This window comes from Magnolia sinica, chromosome 15 (assembly GCF_029962835.1).
Source record: "Magnolia sinica isolate HGM2019 chromosome 15, MsV1, whole genome shotgun sequence".
NCBI lineage: Eukaryota > Viridiplantae > Streptophyta > Magnoliopsida > Magnoliales > Magnoliaceae > Magnolia > Magnolia sinica.
The window spans coordinates 16,933,876-16,955,181 of record NC_080587.1 but is presented as its reverse complement, the minus strand read 5'-3'; the positions used below and the strand labels follow the sequence as shown (position 1 = coordinate 16,955,181).

The following is a 21,306-nucleotide window of genomic DNA, read 5'->3' as shown; positions in this document are numbered from 1 at the left end:
TCAGCTAGCACTGTTGAAACATTCTATTGGCCATAAAAGTATTTTATCAGCCTAAATTTACTGTGTTTTGCTTCATCCATGTGGGAATAACCTTATAAGCAGTTTGGATTACATATAAACATCAAGGTGGAGCCCAAAAAGGTTTCAACGGTAGGAATTTCTTTCCCCAATTTTCCATCTGGTGAGACCCACTTGAGTTTTTAATTCTCCTGATTTTTGGTCAAAAGTAATGTAATGAGCTCACAAAATGGATGAACGGAGTGGATTTCTCACAAACATAGCAATGGGTCCCACCCACCATCTCATGTGAAAGGCTTTATAAGGAAATCCACGTCACTCTTACGATGGGAATTTGGACCGCACCAAAGTATCATACAGGATGGTTCGCAGGAGACCATTACTCTCTCTCTCTCTCTCTGTGTACACACACACACACACACACACACACACAGAGAGAGAGAGAGAGAGAGAGAGAGAGAGAGAGAGAGAGAGAGAGCCAAATGCTCAACTGTGCGCTAGGTCTCATGAGTTATCGTGAGAACCTTTTGAGAACTCATCATACGTGGTGTGAGTCCAAAATCTAAATGGTACATGTAATGCAACACCCCATGAAACCCCAGGGCCCAACTTTTACTTTGATCCAAAACTTTGGCGGGCCATGAAAAAAGAAAACATTTTCCTCCCTTGATTTACATCTCTCTTTGCTATGGCCCACCAGAGTTTTAGATCAAGGTGAAAATTGGTCCCAGGGGTTTTCATGGGATGCCGCATCACATGGACCATTTGGGTAAGAGGATCATGACACGTGTGCAAAGGTGCACACGTCCATAAGTGAGCATGCCTATATGTGTGTGTGTGTGTGTGCGCGCGCGCACACACACACATATATATAAAAGAATTTGAATTTGATTACTTAATCAACTTTAATATCTCTAATTAGTTTGCATATGTGATATTTGACATAATGATTATAATAAGCCCATTGAAATATATAATTTGACAAAAAAATGACAAATTTGAATTTGATTACTTAATCAACTTTAATATCTCTAATTAGTTTGCATATGTGATATTTGACATAATGATTATAATAAGCCCATTGAAATATATAATTAGACAAAAAAATGACAAAATTACAAGTCTTGGCTGGTCCATAAGCATATGATCACTAATGAGCGACTTGCCAACATTTTTTAACTGTTAATTTACTTGACCAATGTTTGGATTGTTCATATTGTTCTATTGGTGTAATTTTAGTGATGAAGCCGATAATTTAATTGTTTTGGGATATCATCACTATGTCACGTGTACAATGGATTAGTACCCTAACATTTGTTATACGTGTGATTCTCTTACTTCTAAAAGAGCCAAAAAAGACATTTGGTGCTAAATTAAAAGATAATTGAGATATTTCAAAACAACAATTTTATGGATTACAAATACCTCTGATTTTATATACATCCAAAACCACAATGTTAAGTGACTTTTGGATTATGACTGTACTTAAATACATGCTGCCTAATAACTCCTTGATCCAATACACACCTTTATTTAATATTATATATTAGATATTTAAGACACTTATGTGGTGGTTCTCACTAGACTAACAGTCATGATCAATAATATTGCCTCTCACTTGTACGAAAGGAAAAGCTCATGGCTAATTCACCACACCATAATCTGATCATCCCAATATGGTTTTGAATATTGGTATCGGGCAGTGTGTCGGCTCGGCAAAAAACCGATACAATATAAACATCGTGTATCCGTATTGGCTCATATCGAACCATATTAGCTCATATCAATTGATTTGTTTAGTTGAAACTTAATGAAAATATTTAAAATAAAAAATAAAAAATAAAAAATGTGATATTCAAGAATATATCTTTTTTCTTTTGTATTCTAGACATGCATAGAATAGTGTATTAAATCATTCTTGATAAGAAAATTCTTTATTGGTTTGACTTATTAAAAGTCAATCAAATAGACCATGAATGAATGTAAATTAAGCATGATTTAGTGATCTAGAGCTCGTTATCTTAAGATACTCAAAAGGAGCATGAAAAAAGAATGTTGGTTGATCATGAAGAATGTTGGTTGATCTAGAGCTCATTTTTTTAAAGATCTCTCTGTTCCAGAAATAAGATGATCGAACCATTTCTTCCGACTCTTTTTCAAATTCAATAAATGTTGGTTAATCGTATATTTTATTATAGTTAAATGATTCAGAGTATCATTTTCGATTTGATCCCTTTAAATTCTATATTTGAAGTTGTGATCAGTTCTATTCATTAAAAAGAATTGATTCGATACATTTCTTATGTACCCATAGGTGTTAGATGTCCAAACATCCCTCTATCCATCAATAGGAGTGAAAGACAAAACTAGCATCCATCCATCCTTAAAGAAAGCTTCCGAGTCGCTAGAGGAAAATCAATCCTTCAATGGCGGAGTCAACTACGGATGCATTCCAACAATTCATCAAGTTGTGCCAAAGGATCAAAATGGATAGTTATTAATGGAATCCCTTACCGGCTCCATGTGAAATACTCATTTGGCTGAGGGCTTCTATACACATCATAAGCTAAACCCGTGCTAAGCAAATGTCTACCATTTTTTTCTATAATAATCTACTTTGCTTCGATTTGTCAATCCCACTTAAATCATTTGTGTTGATCCTGAAACAAGTCCATATCTAATCTAAATAACTTTTTTAAACTTCATTTTATAATTTAAATGAAAAAAGAATAAAATACATGAGTGATATTTTGAGAAAAATAAATAAAATCAAGCTTTTATGGGCATACCGACATGTTTGAACCTATCTTGGTGCTGATATGCCCGTATTAGTGGACATGACCGTTTTATGACTAGGTTGATTTGGCTCCACGGATCACATCATGCCGGTGCAGATACAATACAACCATATTGGTGGATACAATACTGGTATTGAAAACCATAGCCCTAAGTTCTCCACAAGAATGTTTAAGAATAAAACAATGAAACTGGACATTGAATATCTACGTCTCTTAATCACATTCAAAACCCCAAAACTCAACTCAACATGCAGCCAAGTCGTTTTGATCCGAAGGCTTCACTCGATACATAATACATAGGTAAAAAAGTGTTTGAAGTGAAAATAAAGATACAAAATTAATATAACTATAAAAAAAATGGTGAAATTAGCTACATGTATAATGCATGGTTGGCGAACTCTTAGTGTTTATATATATATATATATATATATATATATATATATATATATATATATATATATATATATATATATATATATATAATTTTTTAATTTTAAATTAAAAGCTCATTGCTTAGCAACTAACTAGGTTCGATTCTTGCCAATTCAAAACTGAGTTGAGCTAACGAGGGATTTACATAACAACACTCAAAATCTCTAGCCGAGTTGAGTTGACTCAGCCATGTTTTGGGTTATTATCAAGTTTTGAAACTATGCTTGTGATCTATGATCTAGAAGATTTCGTGGGGAGTCCCATCCTCCGTTTGTTCGACCATAGTTTTAAGACTTGGTCCGGTTTGAGGTGACTCGTTGAAGTCAAGCTTTGATGAGTCGGATGACTCCACTGGACCCGGTCCTGTTAGTTACCACGAGCCACCCCCAATTTAGGTGAGTTAGGCAATTCGGGTCCAATTCGACTCAAGACTGAGCGAGTCAGTCCGAGTCACCGAGTTTTTTCAGGTCTAACTCGACTCAGGGCTGAGCGAGTCGGTTCGAGTAACCGAGTCTTTTAACCATGCACTAAACCATGGTCCCACTTATGCAAAGAAAAACGCTGATGCATGCGTCAGCGGGCCGAGGATAAGACTCCCATATAAAAGGTCCCTCGCGCAAATGCCCTGAGAAAAGAAGAGATAAGAGCGCCAGTCGCAAAAACCCTCTCTTACGTTCTAGGGTTTCTCCTCCTCCTTGCGAAGGTATTTCTCCTCTCCCTTTTCAAATACTTTCGAATTTCTTGTTTGGTATATCTCATATCGCTATTTCACATTCTTCAAATCTTGTAATCGATATTTCCATTCACGGATTCGTTCTCGTCTTTCTGATTGCCGTTGGGATTTCCATTTTCCGTGAAATTGGCGATTTTATTATCATTTCTAGTAGATATGTTATGTCCAGTGCCCGTGGAGAGAGAGAGAGAGAGAGAGAGAGAGAGAGAGAGAGAGAGAGAGAGAGAGAGGCATTTTCACAAGCAGATTGATCAAGATTTGAAGAAAAGGCCCACATCTTATGCATGCACGTGTGCACAAGAAAATGGCCATTTTCTCTTTTTCGCACATCTCAAGACTAGAGGACTGTTGAGCACGCTCGGCACGTGTGCACAAGAAAATGGCCATTTTCTCTTTTTCGCACATCTCAAGACTAGAGGACTGTTGAGCTCGCTCACAGTCTTGCATTTGTGACACCTAGCATTCGGCTAGCGAATTGTTGGGTCCTTTTTCACAATCTCTTTCTTCTTTTCTTTGATCTACTTGCTTCCCCTTTCAGGGTTTGCATTACTTTTCAACTCCTTGGGAGTAGCTTGCACCACTTGTTCTCTTTTTTTGTGTGTACTCACACAGAAAGCGTAGCGTTAGAGAGCCCATGCAAAAAAAGGCTGTGGAGCCCACTGTGATGAATCTACAACATCCATGCCATACATCTGTTGTGCCAGCTTGTGTTAGGATGTAGGCCTAAAAATGAGGCGGATCTAAAGCTTGAATGTGTCCCAGCACAGGAAAAAGTGTTCATGGGTCGCCCAACGTCAAAACCCTCTGCCTTTCTCTCTCTGCATGTAGCCCGCATGCGAGTGACTGCACCCTTTCCCTCAAGTCTCCTTCTCCATTTTTCTCACTCCGCTACTTTCTCCAAGTGCGTTGCACGTGCCACAACTGCTAGTATACATTACATGCGTTGCTATGGATAAGTCATTGGAAGATATGTAAACTTTAGATTTTAAAATGAGTTTGATGTCTCTGTGTCTCCATCCAGGGCTATTTCTGTCATTTTCTTTTCTTGCGAGCAGCCTGGCATTGTGTCCTCTGCTCTTCACATGTAGCCAGCACCTATGCTACTGGACAGAAGTCCATAGGGAGCCCCTCCAAAAAAAGAAGAAGAAGCTTTGTGAGGCCAACTGTGATGTCCGTGTGACATCCACGGTTGTGAAGGTTCATTTTAGGATGCAAGGCCAAAAAATGAGGCAGATGTAAAACTCAAGCCGGCCACAGCACCAGAAATGGTGGGTTTAGGGATGTCCGCCATTAAAACCATTATGGCTGTTATGTTTTTCTCTCTCTGTGTGTGCCGTATAGCCTGCACTCACCGTGTAACTGCACTCTTCCCCTCTGATCTCTCTTCCTTCTTCTTTCCCTTCCCTTCTCTTTCCATATGCGCTGTATGTGCCATGCTGAATTGTCCCAATTACCTAAACATCATTTCTTTTGCCTAAAAACCCTACTTATGTCCTTCTTTAATGCACAGTTTAATGATCTCAAATAACTAGCTGTGGTGAAATTTTTTCCCTTCCCAACTCTTGGTGTATATATACTAGATGTTAGTACTATTATTACTTTTATTGTTGTTGTTGTTATTGCTATTATTATATCATCACAAATGTGGATTGGATATATATTCACAACGGCAACATGGAAGAGTGAGGAGAAACTATAATGCAATTCGTGCAAGAGATCAAAGGAGTCATTTGTCAGATTGCTTCACATTTGCCAATGTGGCACCAATGTGCGAGATCTGGTCATCATTGGCAGGTTTATTGTGCATGTTCCCTGATCCAAATGTCGAAATGCCCCAAAGTGCCAAAAGATGCCCAAAACAACTAATTTTTGGTTCAATCTATAGGTCTGGAATAAACATGTATCATTTGAAAAAATAAATAGAAAGAAGACACTGAAAGGAAAAATGGGTAAGAAAATCAACCAAACAAACCCTAATTGAACACATATCAAGCATGATTGGTGGATTAGCCCCATCAGGTTGCAATACAATAATAATAAGACAAAAAAAAGTGATGGCTTACCCTCGTCCAATTTCCCTCAAAATGGTCCACTTCACTTGGAATCTTCAAATCCTATTCAGGCATAGCGTATTGATCTCTTAGGGCTAAATCTATTTGTAAACGGGTTTCTAGTCTTCTTCTATCATTGGAATGAACAAAATAAGCTAGAAGGGGGGAAAATTAGCATCTCTAGTGTAGGTTGATGTGCCTAGGCTGTATCAGTACTAGTATTATTGGCTAATACTGCCCAATGCATAATCTTCAAGAAAAAAAAGAGATACTGCCCAATGCACCAACCAACACACCTGACACACTATTTCACATGCATATGCCATATAGTTGGGGTGATAAGGTCTCGATACGGTTGAAGGTATCAAATATCTTGAACATTGGAAACTAACTATAAAAACCAAATCAATGATCTTGATACGGAAAGTACCAATCAATATTTTGATAAGTACTAATCAATTTTTTTGATACGGTAAGTACTGTTGATGTTGAAATCTGGTCATCTCCTGCTGGACCACGGTGTACCTGCAAAAGCCAAATGACGATGGGGGCCCTGATTGTAGTCGGGGACCCTTCGATGCCTAAGTCAGGTTTAGAACTTGATGGGTCCAGTCGGATTAGGGTAGATGTGTATGCCTTTTTCCATAGGCAAGGTTCTTATTTATAGCCTTCCCAGGTTTCTTCCGTGTATGGTAATGAGCCTATTATGTAGGAGCGTATCGTTCAACGGAGAGCGGCGTGATCCTCGGCGTGGATTTCGGAAGGTAATCTTTTCTGGATACAGAGTCGACATCTTCTGGTGGTCAGTATCCGAGGAGACTGTTCTCTTGAGTTATGTTGGTCGGGGTCTTACTGACCGAGGTTGGTAGCTGAAGTCGGTGACGAGGTTGGTCTCGAATCTTGAGGTATGGGTCCCTGGTGGTCTCTCCCGAGGTCGGCTTCCGTAGTCGTTCGTAAGTTGCAACAGTGAGGTATCAGCCAGAGCCGAAGTCGTTGCTTGTGGCTGGTGCTCGAGCTGGTTGTGGAGGTTGTGCTCGGTAGTCTGAACTGAGCTCTCATTTGATCTCTTCTTCCGAGCTACTTGCCTTTTGTTTTCTATCTTATCTTGGTTGTTTGGTTAGTCCGATTTTACCCATAACAAGTACCAATCAATACATGTCGAATATTTTGAAGATTGGGAGTTCCCTACAGAAAACCAATCTCGCTTATCCAAAATCTCACAAAATTCTCATGCTTAGGTTTCTGTGTTTTTTTTTTTTTTTTTGAATGGTAACGACTGTTTTATTAAAGATAGCACAAAGGCTCAATGCTATATAACAAAATTGCATATTGGTTAAGAATGACCAATATTTTGGTCAAATTCCTTTATACAGGAAACCTAGCCCTTTACATTCGTTTTTGTCTCATGTTGGGGTCTCTTATGCATAAAGACTCACATTTGGATTGAATTTTTATATGGAAAACACCCTTTGCAAATATTTCCCCACCCATGACACGTGTTCTCCCACAAGCACGCTAATATATCTAATAGAAGCACTAAAACAACACCCTAAATTATTTTATGGAAATCTTTGCTTTTCTAGCATGCAAGATCCATAAGGCGGACCTAGTGGTTGTTCGATCAATTCACCACCACCACCAGCATCTAAATTTTATCCCAACTAATTAGGGTCGACTACATGAATCCTATTCTGCTATTCCATATTGTTAGGATTGATGGTGGAAGTTATGGCAAAAGTTTCATGCCAGATGCCAACTTGACATAACCCTCTCTACCTTTGTCTGGGCTTGGTACCGGTAGTGAGAGCACAGAACTCCCATAGGCACCATGTAGTCTTTTACATAGGTGGATTGAAATCAATGAGTTTTGTTCCATCTATTCATTAATAAAACTTGTTTGATCTGCTTGTGGCCTGCTTTGCTTGTTTACCATAGCGCTCATTCCCTTCTTCCGTGGATGACAACCATAGTCAGTCTATGTACTCTTCCTTCTCTGCCTTTTTACTGACTCTTATCTATTTGTAATTGAATATAGAGGGTTCCAAACCTTCTTATTCTTATCTCTTACTATTCTATCATTAAAAAAACTTGCTTGATCCCATTGTGGCCTACTTTGGAGTGGGCCATAGATAAATTAGCGGTGAAAAAGGATCCGTAAAGCGAACCAAATGTTTGGGGCAAGGCTATGGTGATGATGATGGCAACAATTAAGGTGTAGGCACGTGCTTGCTAAAGATCTCTATGGTTTGTGTTTGGTCTTATCCAAAGTATCGGTATTGTTACATGGATTGATGATTGGGAATACAAAAACATGTATCGATGTTGCTGATGCTCGGAAAAATATTGCCAATTGAGGGAAACATTGGGAAAAAGGGCAAAAATTTTCAGTGAAACTTAGGATATGTTAAAGGGCATGTTTACATATTTAGGAATCAAAATATTGCAAAAAACAACTATATATAATAAGTTCCCATTTTATAAGGATGTAAATGACATGTTGTCGGAAAAAAAAGCAGTGCAATTGTATCCAAAATGAGTTCACATCATTCAAATACCATACAATGCAAGTAATAAAACATCCATTTTCAATTAGAGGGGTAAAAATGGAGGAAATTAGGATTTCCTCAAATTTTCCCATCCACACACTCAAATGTTGATTTGTTTGCCACAAATCCATGTCAATACATAAGAATCATGCATAAACATTGCAGCGCATGCATAAACTATGGATTTTGTCTCCTTTGAGTTTCAGCCCATCTCTGCTTTTAGTTGAGATTTCTTCCCCGGATCCAAGCTTTGATTTAACCAAAATCAAAAGGAGTGTTATATCACCAAGGAACAACATTTACTCCAAAAAAAAAAAAAAGCCCCACAAAAATGATGATTATTTTTTATTTTTTTGGAAATTTCTGATTTTCTCGCAAATTTTGTTTTCTTAGAAAGTGTCCCTTGTGTTGGTGATATCATCGCTGGTGCTAGTGAACTTCTATGCTCTCAAAAGATCAAAATATGCTGATATCACTAGTATCACCACATATTGCCCATAATATCAAAATTATTGGTGAATGATATTCAGAATTTTCTTACTTGGAGTATCAATATCGCTGACCTGACAATACAGATAATATTGGCGATATTATCATAATGCCGATGTTTGGAACATTGGTCTTATTATCTTATTGATCGATGATGGTGTACATTTATTTGATCTGTAATATAACTTTTTACTACTACAGAAAAACTAGGTATCAAGGTAAATTGGAACTGTCATAGAAATGTGGGGAAGAGCAGCAAAATTTGTAAATGTTGGAAGATAAAAAAAGAGCTTAAGGAAAGAATCACCTGTCAATCTTAAGTTCAATTCCAACTTCCAACTTTTGTACTCTTGTTTCTTATGGACTTGCGTTGAGTTGTTACGCCTTAGAATCTACTCAACAAATCATGCCCAGTCTGAAATTCTAGGTTCAGGTTTTGTGGTAAAAGTTTGTTTTTATTAATGACTGTATCAACTGTCCTTTGTCTTGCAGTAACTGAGGCATCCTAGAATTGTTTATTGTACTTTCTATTCAATTCACATTTTCTTTGTTTGTTTATTGTTCTCATGCTTTCTTTTACAGGGCAATCCGAAATGGCAGGAAGAGGCCGAGCACCCCGTCATGTTCTTGATGAGAGACGAGGTTATCCTGCTGTTCATGAAGGCCCTCCATTCATTCGAGGTCCTGTACCTCGGCCACCCCATCCCGCACTGTTGGAGGAAGAGCTTGAAATCCAGCATGGTGAAATTCGGAGGCTTGTGGTGGACAACCGGAGGCTAGCTGAAGATCGTATGGGTTTGCAGCGGGAACTAGGTATGGCAAAAGAGGAACTGCATCGCATGAATATTGCCATTTCAGAAATCCGTGCAGAGAAGGAAGCCCATTCTAGGGAATTGATTGAGAAAGGCTTGAAGCTAGAAGCTGATTTACGAGCAACCGAGCCTTTGAGAAATGAGACTATACAGTTGCGTGCAGAAGCTCAGAAATTGACTGCCTTGAGACAGGAACTGGCTGGGCAAGTTCAAAATCTCTCGCAAGAGCTGGCTAGGTTACAAGCTGATAATCAGCAGATTCCTCATTTGAGAGCAGAGATCGATGGTTTACATCAGGAGCTTGTGCGTGCTAGGTTGTCCTCTGAGTGCTTTTTCTCCTGATGCATTTCTTCATTTCTTCATTTTTTTACACTGCAAGGTTTGAAGCATGTTTCTCATTTTAAGTTTGATTTGCAATAGGACTCTTTGCTATGTTGCAAGTAGCAGGGCTTGTTTGTTGAGAGCTGCCACCATACAGTTTGGTTGTATGGTTAGTGGATCGCGTTCGTAGATCTAGGGGCCCTGTTATGTATGGTCCATTATGTGGAAAAAAATATACCACAGATTTGGCAACACTAGCTATTCAGTCTCTGGTCTTCAAAGTTTAAACTAAAAGGCAAAGATCAAAGAGAACTTGCACTAAGAAAAATTTCTTTCTTTTTTTCTCTTTCAAAATTTTTTGGGAGGGGATTGGAGGGGTTTCGTCAGTTCCTTCATATGGGAAAATTATGCAATTGGATGGCTTGGATCATTTAATTGTGGTTTCTGTACAGTGGCTAGCCCATAGGAGGTCTTGCAGATTTTTGCGATCAACAGGATTGGATCATCTAATTGCAATTCTGCACAGTGGTTAGGTCCTTCATAGATGGACGATCTAGAGTCACCAAGTTTACAGCCACGTGTTGAATGGTGACTGTCAATGAACCAAGATGGTTTCATGACTGAACCTGAAACATCCTTTCGTAATCATAAAACTCGTTAATTCAGATTAAATGATTATTTAAATTCTAAAGAATTTTCTTTTGCAGGACTGCTTTTGAGTTTGAGAAGAAGGCAAATGTTGAGCTGGTAGAACAGAGGCAGGCAATGGAGAAGAACCTGGTTTCCATGGCTCGTGAAGTTGAAAAGCTAAGAGCAGACTTTTCAAATGCCGATAATAGACCATGGGGTGCAGGTATGTGTCTTGCACCATTTTCATTTAAATGTTCCTTATCATATCTAGTCAGTGAATAAGATTATAACTCTCTGGAGTTTAAGACGTGGGTTTTCACTATGGAATATTTGTTATTTTCCACATTCAATGGCTATTTTGTGTGTGTTGGTAATGAAGAATTTTCCTGGTAATAGTGTGGTGTGGTATCCTTATAATGGTATTGAGACTTTCTGATTAATGCTTCTGCAAAAAAGCATTTAATTTCTTTTTCCAGCAACATACATGTAGCCTTTAGCTTTCTTGAGTACAAATGCACCATGGTATTGTCTCCTGAATTTGTTATGTTTGATGACAATCCTAGTGGTGGCATAAACTTCTTGCTTTTGCTAAGCCCCCAGTTGCAGAAAGGATCATGCACATGTGTTGCATGCTATGATGCGTATGTTAGCATTTCATATTTATCCATCTATGCAGCCTTAAAGAAAAAGGGAAGAAAAATCTGTCCGCATATTTATATAAAAAAATTCCATAGCTATTCTCCTCCATCTACTAGTTACAGATAATTATTGATTCCTTTTATTTTATTTCAAAAATGTTTTTTGGTTCTTTTATTTTGTTTTCTAACCTTTTGTCTTTGGATTGGTGACTGAAGGTGGAGCATTTGGGGTGAAACGTGGTAGCCCAGAGGGGGGCTTTGCTGCTTCATATGGGGATGGATATGGACTTCATTCGGTATGGCTGTTTTTGCAGGAACTATTTATGACTGGAAATTTAATTTTAGATAGTGTAACTCAGATTATGAGTGTACATGCTGTTTTATTAGCTGACCTCTATGCATGGCAGGGTGCTGCTGACAAAGGTCCTCTATATGGCATGGGTTCTGGTTCTTGGGGTGCATTCGAGAAGTCTCGCCTCGGACGTCGTTGAAATCCAGTTGATTTGCCATTCGATATGAAGGAAGTGTGTTCCCTGTCTGGACTGCTGGTGCTTCTATATTCAAGGGGTTGGAGTTGTTATAAGTATCAAAAGGTGCATGCTGCATCAGTGTTCTTTTCAACTAAATGTTGTTAGTGATCATGAACCAAACTTAGTATGGACTTGTGGTGTAGCTTTTGTTGGATGAAGACATGATATCCGCTTAAATTTATTTGAAGTTTGAGATTAGAGAATTCTCTCTGACCTGTTCTAGCTTAAATTTCCTTGAAGGGGTTCTCTTATCAGTAGCTCGTGGTATATAGATACCTTTTCTTTTCCTCCTATTTCTTAGAATGGACATCTGGAACTTGTTTGTTGTTCTTGATTTAGTGTCTTCTTAATCTTTTATCATTTCGTGTAGAATATGACTGCATTCTGATCCTAAATGCTGCAATAAATGTCTCCTTTTATGGCCATCTTTGGCCACAACTATTTAGAAGCAGTCGCATCCTAGGCTGGAATATAAAGGTTTTGACCAAGGATAAATAATGTCACTATAAGACGGTGCATTTGAGATGCAAGTGCTATTCTATTTTCTTAAAAATGCTCTTGGTGCTTTGTGCTTCAATCTCCACATTATTAGCTGCCATGCTTCTTTCAATGAGGTTAATTGTTCCTTTTTGGTGACATGTGGAATTGGTATTGTTCGTTTTGTGGAACAACAATGAGGATTTTTTTTTTTTTTTTTGGAGAGAGAACGGTAATTTTATTGAAAGGCACGCCAAAAGGTGAGAAAAGAATACAAACTAAAATACCACCTGATCTTGTAGGTGGTATATATTTCGTGCATGTTGTAGTTTTGCAAGATGTGCAAGAAACCCAAGGGTTATCTTGGATGTATCCTGGTGGGGTTTCATTTGGATCATATCCTTTATGGGCACATATCTACTGTTGTTGAGTTTTCAAGTTATTGGTCGTCGTTCATGTATCTGACAAAGGTCTGAGTGAGTATGATCACCAAAGCTTGACTACTGTGGATTTTATATGAGCATCTTGTTTGATGGAAAAATGATATTGCGACTTTTAGACATTTTAATGTGAGGATGCCTGTCTATTGAATATCGATGAATGTTGGAGCTATATGCATGTTTTAGTCAAAGTTTGGGATGTCTTGCTTTGTGAAATATCTCAAGAGTATGCGATCTTTGAACATCTGAACTGCAACAAGCCCTGGAAAAGATTTCTAGGTAGGTGATTGATTGTGTAGTAGTGGCACGATGTCATATGACCATATAACAGGGCATGTTCGAGTTGTAATCATAACTGGTGAGGCTGGGTACTCTTGCATAGGCTGGGCAGTGGGTTCTCTAGTCTAATGTGAGTTGAACAATTGGGTTCTTGCACCTGGAGTAGCTTGATGCATATTGATCTAATTCTATCTGTTGGTGCTATAGTCGAATGGAGATGTGGTTGGCTGAAGTTGCACATGGAAAGTGGTTGAAGGTGTGGCTTGGATAAACTGAGAAAGCTGGCTTCCCTTTCCTAATGGTTCTTATATTTTTGTGCAGAATGGTGTGAACTATGGAAAGTGATCGAAGGTGTGGCTTGGATGAACTAAGAAAGTTGGTAGTTTCCCTCTCCAAGGGATGCTTGAATTTTTATACAGAATGGTGTGAACCATGTAATTCTTTCTATCGGCTTTCCAAATGGTTTGGGCCTCTCCAAGATTATATTCTGGTTCTTCCATGTCCTTTGGATGGAGTTCCATGTACCAGCGCAGATATCTGTGTAAGTGATTTGGTTCTGGATAAAGCCATTGACATCAATTCCACTGGGAATGCCTAGTTACTTGTTTAAGGATGGAGTTGGGAGAGTAATTTCAATTTACAATAATGTATCCATTTTAGATGAACTTGTTTGGATTCTTTTATTTGGTTTGTTCGTGGAGGTTGGATGCAGAGGCATTTCATGTTATCCATTGATATAGTGGCTGTAGCATGGAGAAGTTTGTTCTTTTCAGAATATTTACTTACCTTGGAGTACTTGAAGAAAAGTGTACAACAGAACTTTACCTGTGAAGAGGAGTTGTAGGCTGGTTTCATTATATTTTCTTGATTAGCGTGACTAGGCAACCTTTCAGATTGGATGTGCATCACAATCATTGCATGTCAGCGGAGTTATCTATGATTTGATGGGTTAAATTGGCCTCTAGTGACTACCGTCACGGTTCTTGTCATTGATTTGAACCTATATTCTCTTACCTGTGCAGTATTCTCTAGGGCATATCTTATAAGTTTCTGATTATTATGTTTATCTGTAGTTTGCCTCTTGTAACTCAGTGTTTTAAATAGTCTGGCCTGCCCTGTACATGAGAGCCAATTTGCTCCAGCATGAGTTGAGATGATCGTGGAAATAGAACCTGAAGATTTGGAGGCATGCCATCTGACTCCGGATTGACTGAGGCATGCAATTCATAGGCAAGTATCCTTTACTGTTATATGATTTTTCGTCCACTGATTAAATTACGCCTGCTTTTCAAGTGTTAGTTTGCATATGATGTGCTTGTTATCATCGTCGTAGTGAACTTCTACTTGATTGATTCACAATCAATCACATTATATTCTTCTTTTCTCTCTTGTTAGCAACCAGTTTGTTAAGTTAAAAAAGTTTGCTAGTGATTCACATACACAGGTATTATAGCACTTGCTGTTACACTCTAAACTATTGTTTCATTAGTGTGCTGTCAGACTTTGTCTATATGGCTCCTTTATAAAAGCTTTTATGGCCTGTGTATAACTTCTGAATAAGCATACGATTGCTTTTAGGCTAAACTGGAATTCCTTTTTCCACATTCATTGGAGTACTTAGGGAAACTTAAACTAAAATTATTTATTTATTTATTTATTGCTCTGAAGAAGTATTCTCGATTAGGCTAGCTGTGCAATGGTCCTTGACACGCTGGCTTGTGTATCTATTTTTGATCTGCAAGAGATTTAAGAGGATGGTGGAATATGAGATGGAGCAATGTGGAGATGTTGGTTTCTGTCTGGTTGATTTAGACCTGCTTTTGAATTTCTGTGGTAGTGCTGCTGAAGACATCTTAGTGCAAGATATAGCATAGGCTGTATATGATTGTCATTCTGCAACACTCAAGCAGATGTTTGCTATCTTTCATCTTATAATCCCAATTAGAGTTACGATCGATAATGTCTCCTGAGCGCTTTTCTGAAGAATGAGCTGTTCTTGCCTATGCTAATGGTTGGTGAGATTAGGAAACCATACAATCCTGTTTGTAAATATTCTATCCTGTAACTGGTTGGTTCCTTCAATGGGGAAAAACTTACTACGATTGAACTAGCTGTGATGCAAATACTAGTTTGTTGACATCTCCTTGGAGGGCTTCTGTCGTGCAGGAGGACATTCTCCATGTTCCATTGGCTACCGTTGCTTTCATTTATGATCTTCCCAATATAGGACAGTTTTCACTGGCTAGGTGAACTCAATATCTGGAATTAGGAATCCCTGCTGAAAATCAAGGAGATGTCTTCATATGCTGAACATAGCCAGCGTTACAGAAATTCCATCTTCCCTTTTTATATGCATTGGGTGAAATTTTTTGGATTGATTGGGGGTGCGGGGCTTAGTGAAGTCCTGAATCATGATTCATAGTGGAAGTAGTGAACCATGATGTTGCGGTAATATTTGAACTTCTGCTAAAGAACCGAAGCTTAGCACCATAGATAGACAGAACCAGCTACAAGTAAACACTAACCTTTTCCTTAAACATGAATGATGATCATGGCTTGATAGCACTACTTCCTATCAAATTCGCAGTAAGGAGCCACTAAAGTTTAGCAAGATCTCAGGCTAAGGTGGAGCTCAACCGCGCAAGTAATTTGGCAGCATTATTGATTATAACCTAGTCTGAATTCTTAGTAAGAATCTGCTTGACAAAGCAGCAGATGTGATTGGCTCATCCAGTGTTATAAGCCGCACTTCTTTTACTTTGTTTGGTGCGCTTCATGTAGAATTCTCATTATCAATCAGTGGCTATGTTAAACGTCAATACCAATATGGGAAGTGATAGCTTCACCTGTTTCCTGGAAATTATATTGTGTAAGATGATCTGAATTGGAACGGAGGAACATCATTTCATTAGTACAGTGTTGGGGTGGAAAATGGTGAGGCCATTTCTATGGAGGACACAACACTAAATGCTTCCTTGTGCTTATATTTCCTTTGGAAACAATGGATCTCAATTCTACAAAAGGAGTCCAGTTGGAAGTGGATGGAGTTATTAAAACTGTCTCTTAAAAATTATTCTGTAGTACCACTGCACTTTACCACTTTTTGCTGGATGGAATCACCTTTATCCTCAAAATGTTGAGTGGTCATTGGAACATCAATCTGTTTCCACAATATCTTTTCCCACAACTTTACATGTTTTTATCTCTTGCATTGTTAGCTTCTTTCTAAGAAATCTGTTGTAGCAGTCATGTGTTTTGGTATAATCAAGCACTCGTTATGGTCATTCTCACTTTATTACATCTGGATTCATGGGGCTTGGCCATACATATTTTTTGGTTTATTAATCTTAGTGTGTGCAATGGAAAATGCTTTGTTTTTCATTTGTCTTTACCTTCTACTTGGGTGCAGGGCGTCGTTAATAGCTTTGGTGATTCACCATTCTTAAGTTATGGGGAAAAAGTAGTTGGTAATAATTGGCATTATGCAAAATTTGTCAATTACTTCATTGGTATGGATTTTGTTGAGGCACCATACTTGAACTAGAACAATTTGGAGGAAGATCTAGGTTTTCTTGAACCAGCTTCTCAGAAGAGGAGATTTATACTGCGGTTTTTGATCTTGGAAGAGATGTGCTTTGGGTTCAGATGGTTTCTGTTTAGCGGTTTTCCACATTTTCTAGGGACTAGTTGAAAATTATCTGATGGAATTTGTAACAGAATTTTAATGAGAACTGCAGACTTGTTAAAGGAAATGAGTATGTCATTTGTTGCTCCCTTCCCTAAAAAGGAAGGAGTTGTTCGGATTAGAGATTTTGCTGGTAGCTCCCTAGGGAACCAGTGGACGATGGGAATTGGGGGCATAATTTGTGATTATTAGGGAGAGGTCTGCTGCACTTTCACCAGCACTATTGGGATAATGAGGCTGCGATTCAGGCTCTCTGGTCTTTGGTAAGGGCTGGGTTGGTCTGGTTGCATGCTCCTATAATTGAAGGCGATCCAGCAAATGCTGTACAGTGACTAACTCATCCATTGAGTACTCTTGGAGGCTATCTCGATGGATAGAAGATATTAGAGAAATGAAAGGGGAACCATCTCAGTTTCTTTCCGTCACACCCATAGAGAAGTGAATGTAGCTGCCAATGACTGTGCTAGGAAAAGTACCAAACTTATGAATCTCGTAATTAGGGATTCTCTCCCCCTCTTGCAACACTTTTCTTTTTCAAAAAAATATTTATATACCCTTAAAAAATAAACCTTGAAGAATTTGGAGAATGCTGATTTACTGATTTAGATATAGCTTTTTAACATGTGAAATGGGAAAAGCATTAAAAACTTGAAATGGGTCTTGCAAGAAGATAATATTTTGAATTCGAGAAATTACAAGGTCCTGATGCACTTGGACATGAATAGTGTGCCAGTTGGTATAAGTGGGACCCATCATTTGCTGATCCAAAGTCTAAACCTGTGTTGGGATGGATGTGGGTCTTCTCATGCATGTAGAATTGCATAAGAAAAGTTGGAAATCCTAATAATTTGATTAGCGGCATATACAAAGAAGAGGCTAAGATAACAAATACCGCGAAGGCCAGGGATTGTATAACAAGGATCTCTGGATCTGAAGTATCCACCATCTATGGTGATTTCCATCAGTTTGACGGTCCTGATCATATAACTAGTGGGTCTCACTTGTACCAACTGGGTACATCAGGATACTGTTCATGTTGTGATGCATCAATACCCTATAATTTCTCTTTGAATGCTTTTTAGGCAAGCAAAGATAAAATTTATAATAAGAAAAATACATGTTTAATTTCTCTTTGAATGCTTTTTAGGCAAGGAAAGAAAAAATTTATAATAAGAAAAAAACATCTATGGTCTGTTGGATGCAGAACACAAATATAGCAAGTCTTTTATTTTCCATCTTTTTAATTTGTTGAAATGTTAAATTGCTTTTGTGGCTTAATACATCAAAAGATCATCCCCTGTTTTAGCACATGATAAATTGATGGTTTTCTTTTTTCCTTCTTCTTCTTCTTCTTCTTCTTCTTTTTAAATTTTATTTTATTTTTTTTAATTTTTTATGTGAGACAATTAGAGATCACCATCTCCATTTTTTTACTCATAGTTGGCAACTTTTTTTGGTCTCCGAGTTGATTCTCTCTCTGTGCTGTTTGAAATCATTACCCTGAAACATTATATGCTGAGTTTGTTAAATAGGCATCTTATAATGAATTGTTCTAAAGCCAATATGCCATTGGCAAAAGATTAATTTGTAAAAGAAACTTCTTATTGCATGTTATACATCTTTGCTCATGTTTATCCATCAATTATATCGTTATTTGGTGCACCTTCACTTAAAAGCCATTAGTTACTCTTTGTACTCTTTTACTTAAGCCTTGTCTTTCTGTGGAGTTTTTATTGATTTGCTAGACATGATAGTGTTCATTTGGACTGGAATTTGTTTGAATATGGAGAGTTCACATCTAAGAATTAAGAAGTGTTTAAAATGTCATTCAACTCAAGCCCACCATGCGACCCCATGCAGCCTTGATGCCTCATGATCCTCAAGCCACCATGCGACCCCATGCAACCTTGATGCCTCATGATCCTCACCTCTAAATGTGTAGTTCTTGTCTAGGAGTCAAACAATTTGCCTTGAGATCCCACTTAGCTAGTACTCCATCGACATTGGTGCCAATTGTGGCTTCTTTTTGATGGGGACATCTCGCGCACATACACGCCCCCTACTGATGGGGACATCACGCGCACACACATGCCCCCTACACGTACGCAAGGAGGGGGAGGGCCCCAACATCGATCTGGATCGATGACGACGTCCAGGGAGGGCCTTTTAGTTAGAAGATTGCGTTTTGGTTCGTTGGAGTGGACTCGATAGTCATGTGAATCCCACCATGGGTTCTCATGATCGTGGCCCACTATTTTAATTAATCTAGTACTTTGGGTTTTGCTTATTATTGTTATTAGGAATATCATGGATGGTTTAGATTGCTTTGATTAGTTGTTATTTTTAATTACTTTGTCTCTAAGTAATAGGTTGCACACATGGCGCGAGTTTTGGGGTATAAGGTTTTATTATAAATAGGCACCTCTCGTGATTTTTTTTTCTCGATGAAGATTAATAAAATTGCTGTGTTTTTCTACTCTAAATTTCTGAGTTGTGGAGATTCAATTGGGTGCGAAACCCTCCCTTCTTCGAAGGGCTGATTACCGTGGTGCGAAGCCACACCTATCCCGATTCGCACTCATCTTCTTCCATCCATATTTCTCCTCCTACAATCATCTACGCTTCAAATTCATCCTCCATTGCAGCCGTTTTTCTCTCTACAGTAGATTTTCAGAATCTGGCCCTGCAGGAGGGCTGAAACTTCAGCAGAGCACCACGCACAAACCGTGCATCGGATCGAGTTGAAATTTGGGGGTTTTGGAGTCCATCCCTGGCCGACAGGGCCAAGGTGGCATTTTCTGAATAGAGGGCCCCACACACGTGCGGCCGTGATCACAAGCACGTGCGTCTGGGCCATTGCTGCTGTCCACACGTGCGGTACTTATCTGGTTCGTCTTTCTTCTCTCTTTCACTCCTCTTTCACCCAAATTACTTAAATCCTCAATTTTATGCCTTTTCTTCAACCTTAGGGTTCTCCGAATTGAAATTTCTGAATCCCTTGGATTAAGGGAATTATTTCCATGCATGTGTGGATGAATTTACCCTCATTTGATTCTTGTTTGGTTTATAATTTTGATTGATCCGGCCCTAGCATGTGTAGGCCTGGACCCGCATAAGATTCCCTTTGATTGTGTTAGACTTTATGTGGGATGTGGAATTTTGTGTTATTGTTTCTAATTTAGTATGATCTTAAGCTTGAATTTTTTTGCATATCATGTTTAATTTCCATGTCCTATATTACCTACGCACGTACGCAAGGAGAATGAGAGCCCCACCATCGATCTGGATCGATGACGATGTTCAGGGAGAGCCTCCTAGTTAGAGGGCTGCGTTTTGGTTCGTTGGAGTGGACCCGATAGTCATGTGAATCCCACCATGGGTTCTCATGATCGTGGCCCACTATTCTAATTAATCTAGTACTTTGCATTTTATTATTGTTATTAGGAATATCATGAATGGTTTAGATTGCTTTGATTAGTTGTTATTTTTGATTACTTCGTCGCCAAGTAATAGGATGCGCACATGGCGCGAGTTTTGGGGTATAAGATTTTATTATAAATAAGCATCCCTTGTAGTCTTTTTTCTCATTGATGATTGAATAAAATTTTTGCATTTTCCTGCTCTGAGTTGTGAAAATCCAATTGGGTGCGAAACCCTCCCTTATTCGAAGGGCTAACTATCATGGTGCGAAGCCACACCCATCCCGATTCGCCCCCACCTTCTATTATCCATATTTCTCTTCTCCTACAATTATTCTACCTGCAAATCCATCGTTATTTTGTAGCCGTTCCTTTTCTACAACAGAATTCTGGAATCTGGCCCTGCAGGAGGGTTGAAACTTCGATGAAGCACCACGCACGGACCGTATGTCGGATCGGGCCGAAACTTGGAGGGTTTGTAGCCCAACCCTAGCCGACCAGCCCCAAGGAGGGGGTTTTTGGTTTCGTGGGCCCCACGCACGTGCGGACAGCCCTCTGTGCACGTGCGTCAGGCCTAACCTACTGTCCACATGCGCGGGCTGTCTTCAGGTTCACTCTTTCCTCTCTTTCACTCCTCTCTTACTTGATCCCCTTAACTTTAACCCTAGATCATCTTAAATTCCAATTTCTTGTCCTTTTTTTCTAACTCTAGGTTTCCCCGAATTGAAACTTGTGAATCCCTTGGATTAGGGAACTATTTCCGTGCATGTGCGGATGACTTTACTCTCCTTTGAGCATTGTTTGGTCTATAATAATTGATCCAGCCCTAGCATGTATAGGCCTGGACCCGCATAGATTCCCCTTGTTGAATGCTTGACTTTTTTGTGGGATGTGGAATTTTGTGTGATTGTTTCTGAACTAATATGATCTAAAGCCTGAACTCTTGCATAACATATTTAAAATTTCATGTCCTGCATCACTTTTTTTGGCTATCATAGGATGAAGGTG

At 38.8% G+C, this 21,306-nt stretch overlaps 1 protein-coding gene across 12 annotated transcripts in view; it reads left to right on the top strand.

Annotated features, from left to right (window-relative positions):
• Window positions 1-3,815: 3,815 nt before the first annotated feature.
• LOC131227897 (protein FLX-like 3) overlaps window positions 3,816-21,306 on the top strand; it is a 30,385-nt gene continuing 12,894 nt past the window's right edge. For 11 of the 12 annotated variants that reach the window (XR_009162574.1, XR_009162580.1, XR_009162583.1 and 8 more), the window contains exons 1-5: window positions 3,816-3,951; window positions 9,650-10,193; window positions 10,908-11,053; window positions 11,685-11,764; window positions 11,876-12,061. Coding sequence is in view for 1 of the 12 variants with exons in the window: in XM_058223728.1 (XP_058079711.1) it covers window positions 9,661-10,193; window positions 10,908-11,053; window positions 11,685-11,764; window positions 11,876-11,959 (843 nt within the window). In the remaining 11 variants the exon portion in view is untranslated. Of the gene's footprint in view, window positions 3,952-9,649; window positions 10,194-10,907; window positions 11,054-11,684; window positions 11,765-11,875; window positions 12,202-21,306 lie in introns of those variants that run through there. The other variant, XM_058223728.1, reaches the window with a different exon arrangement.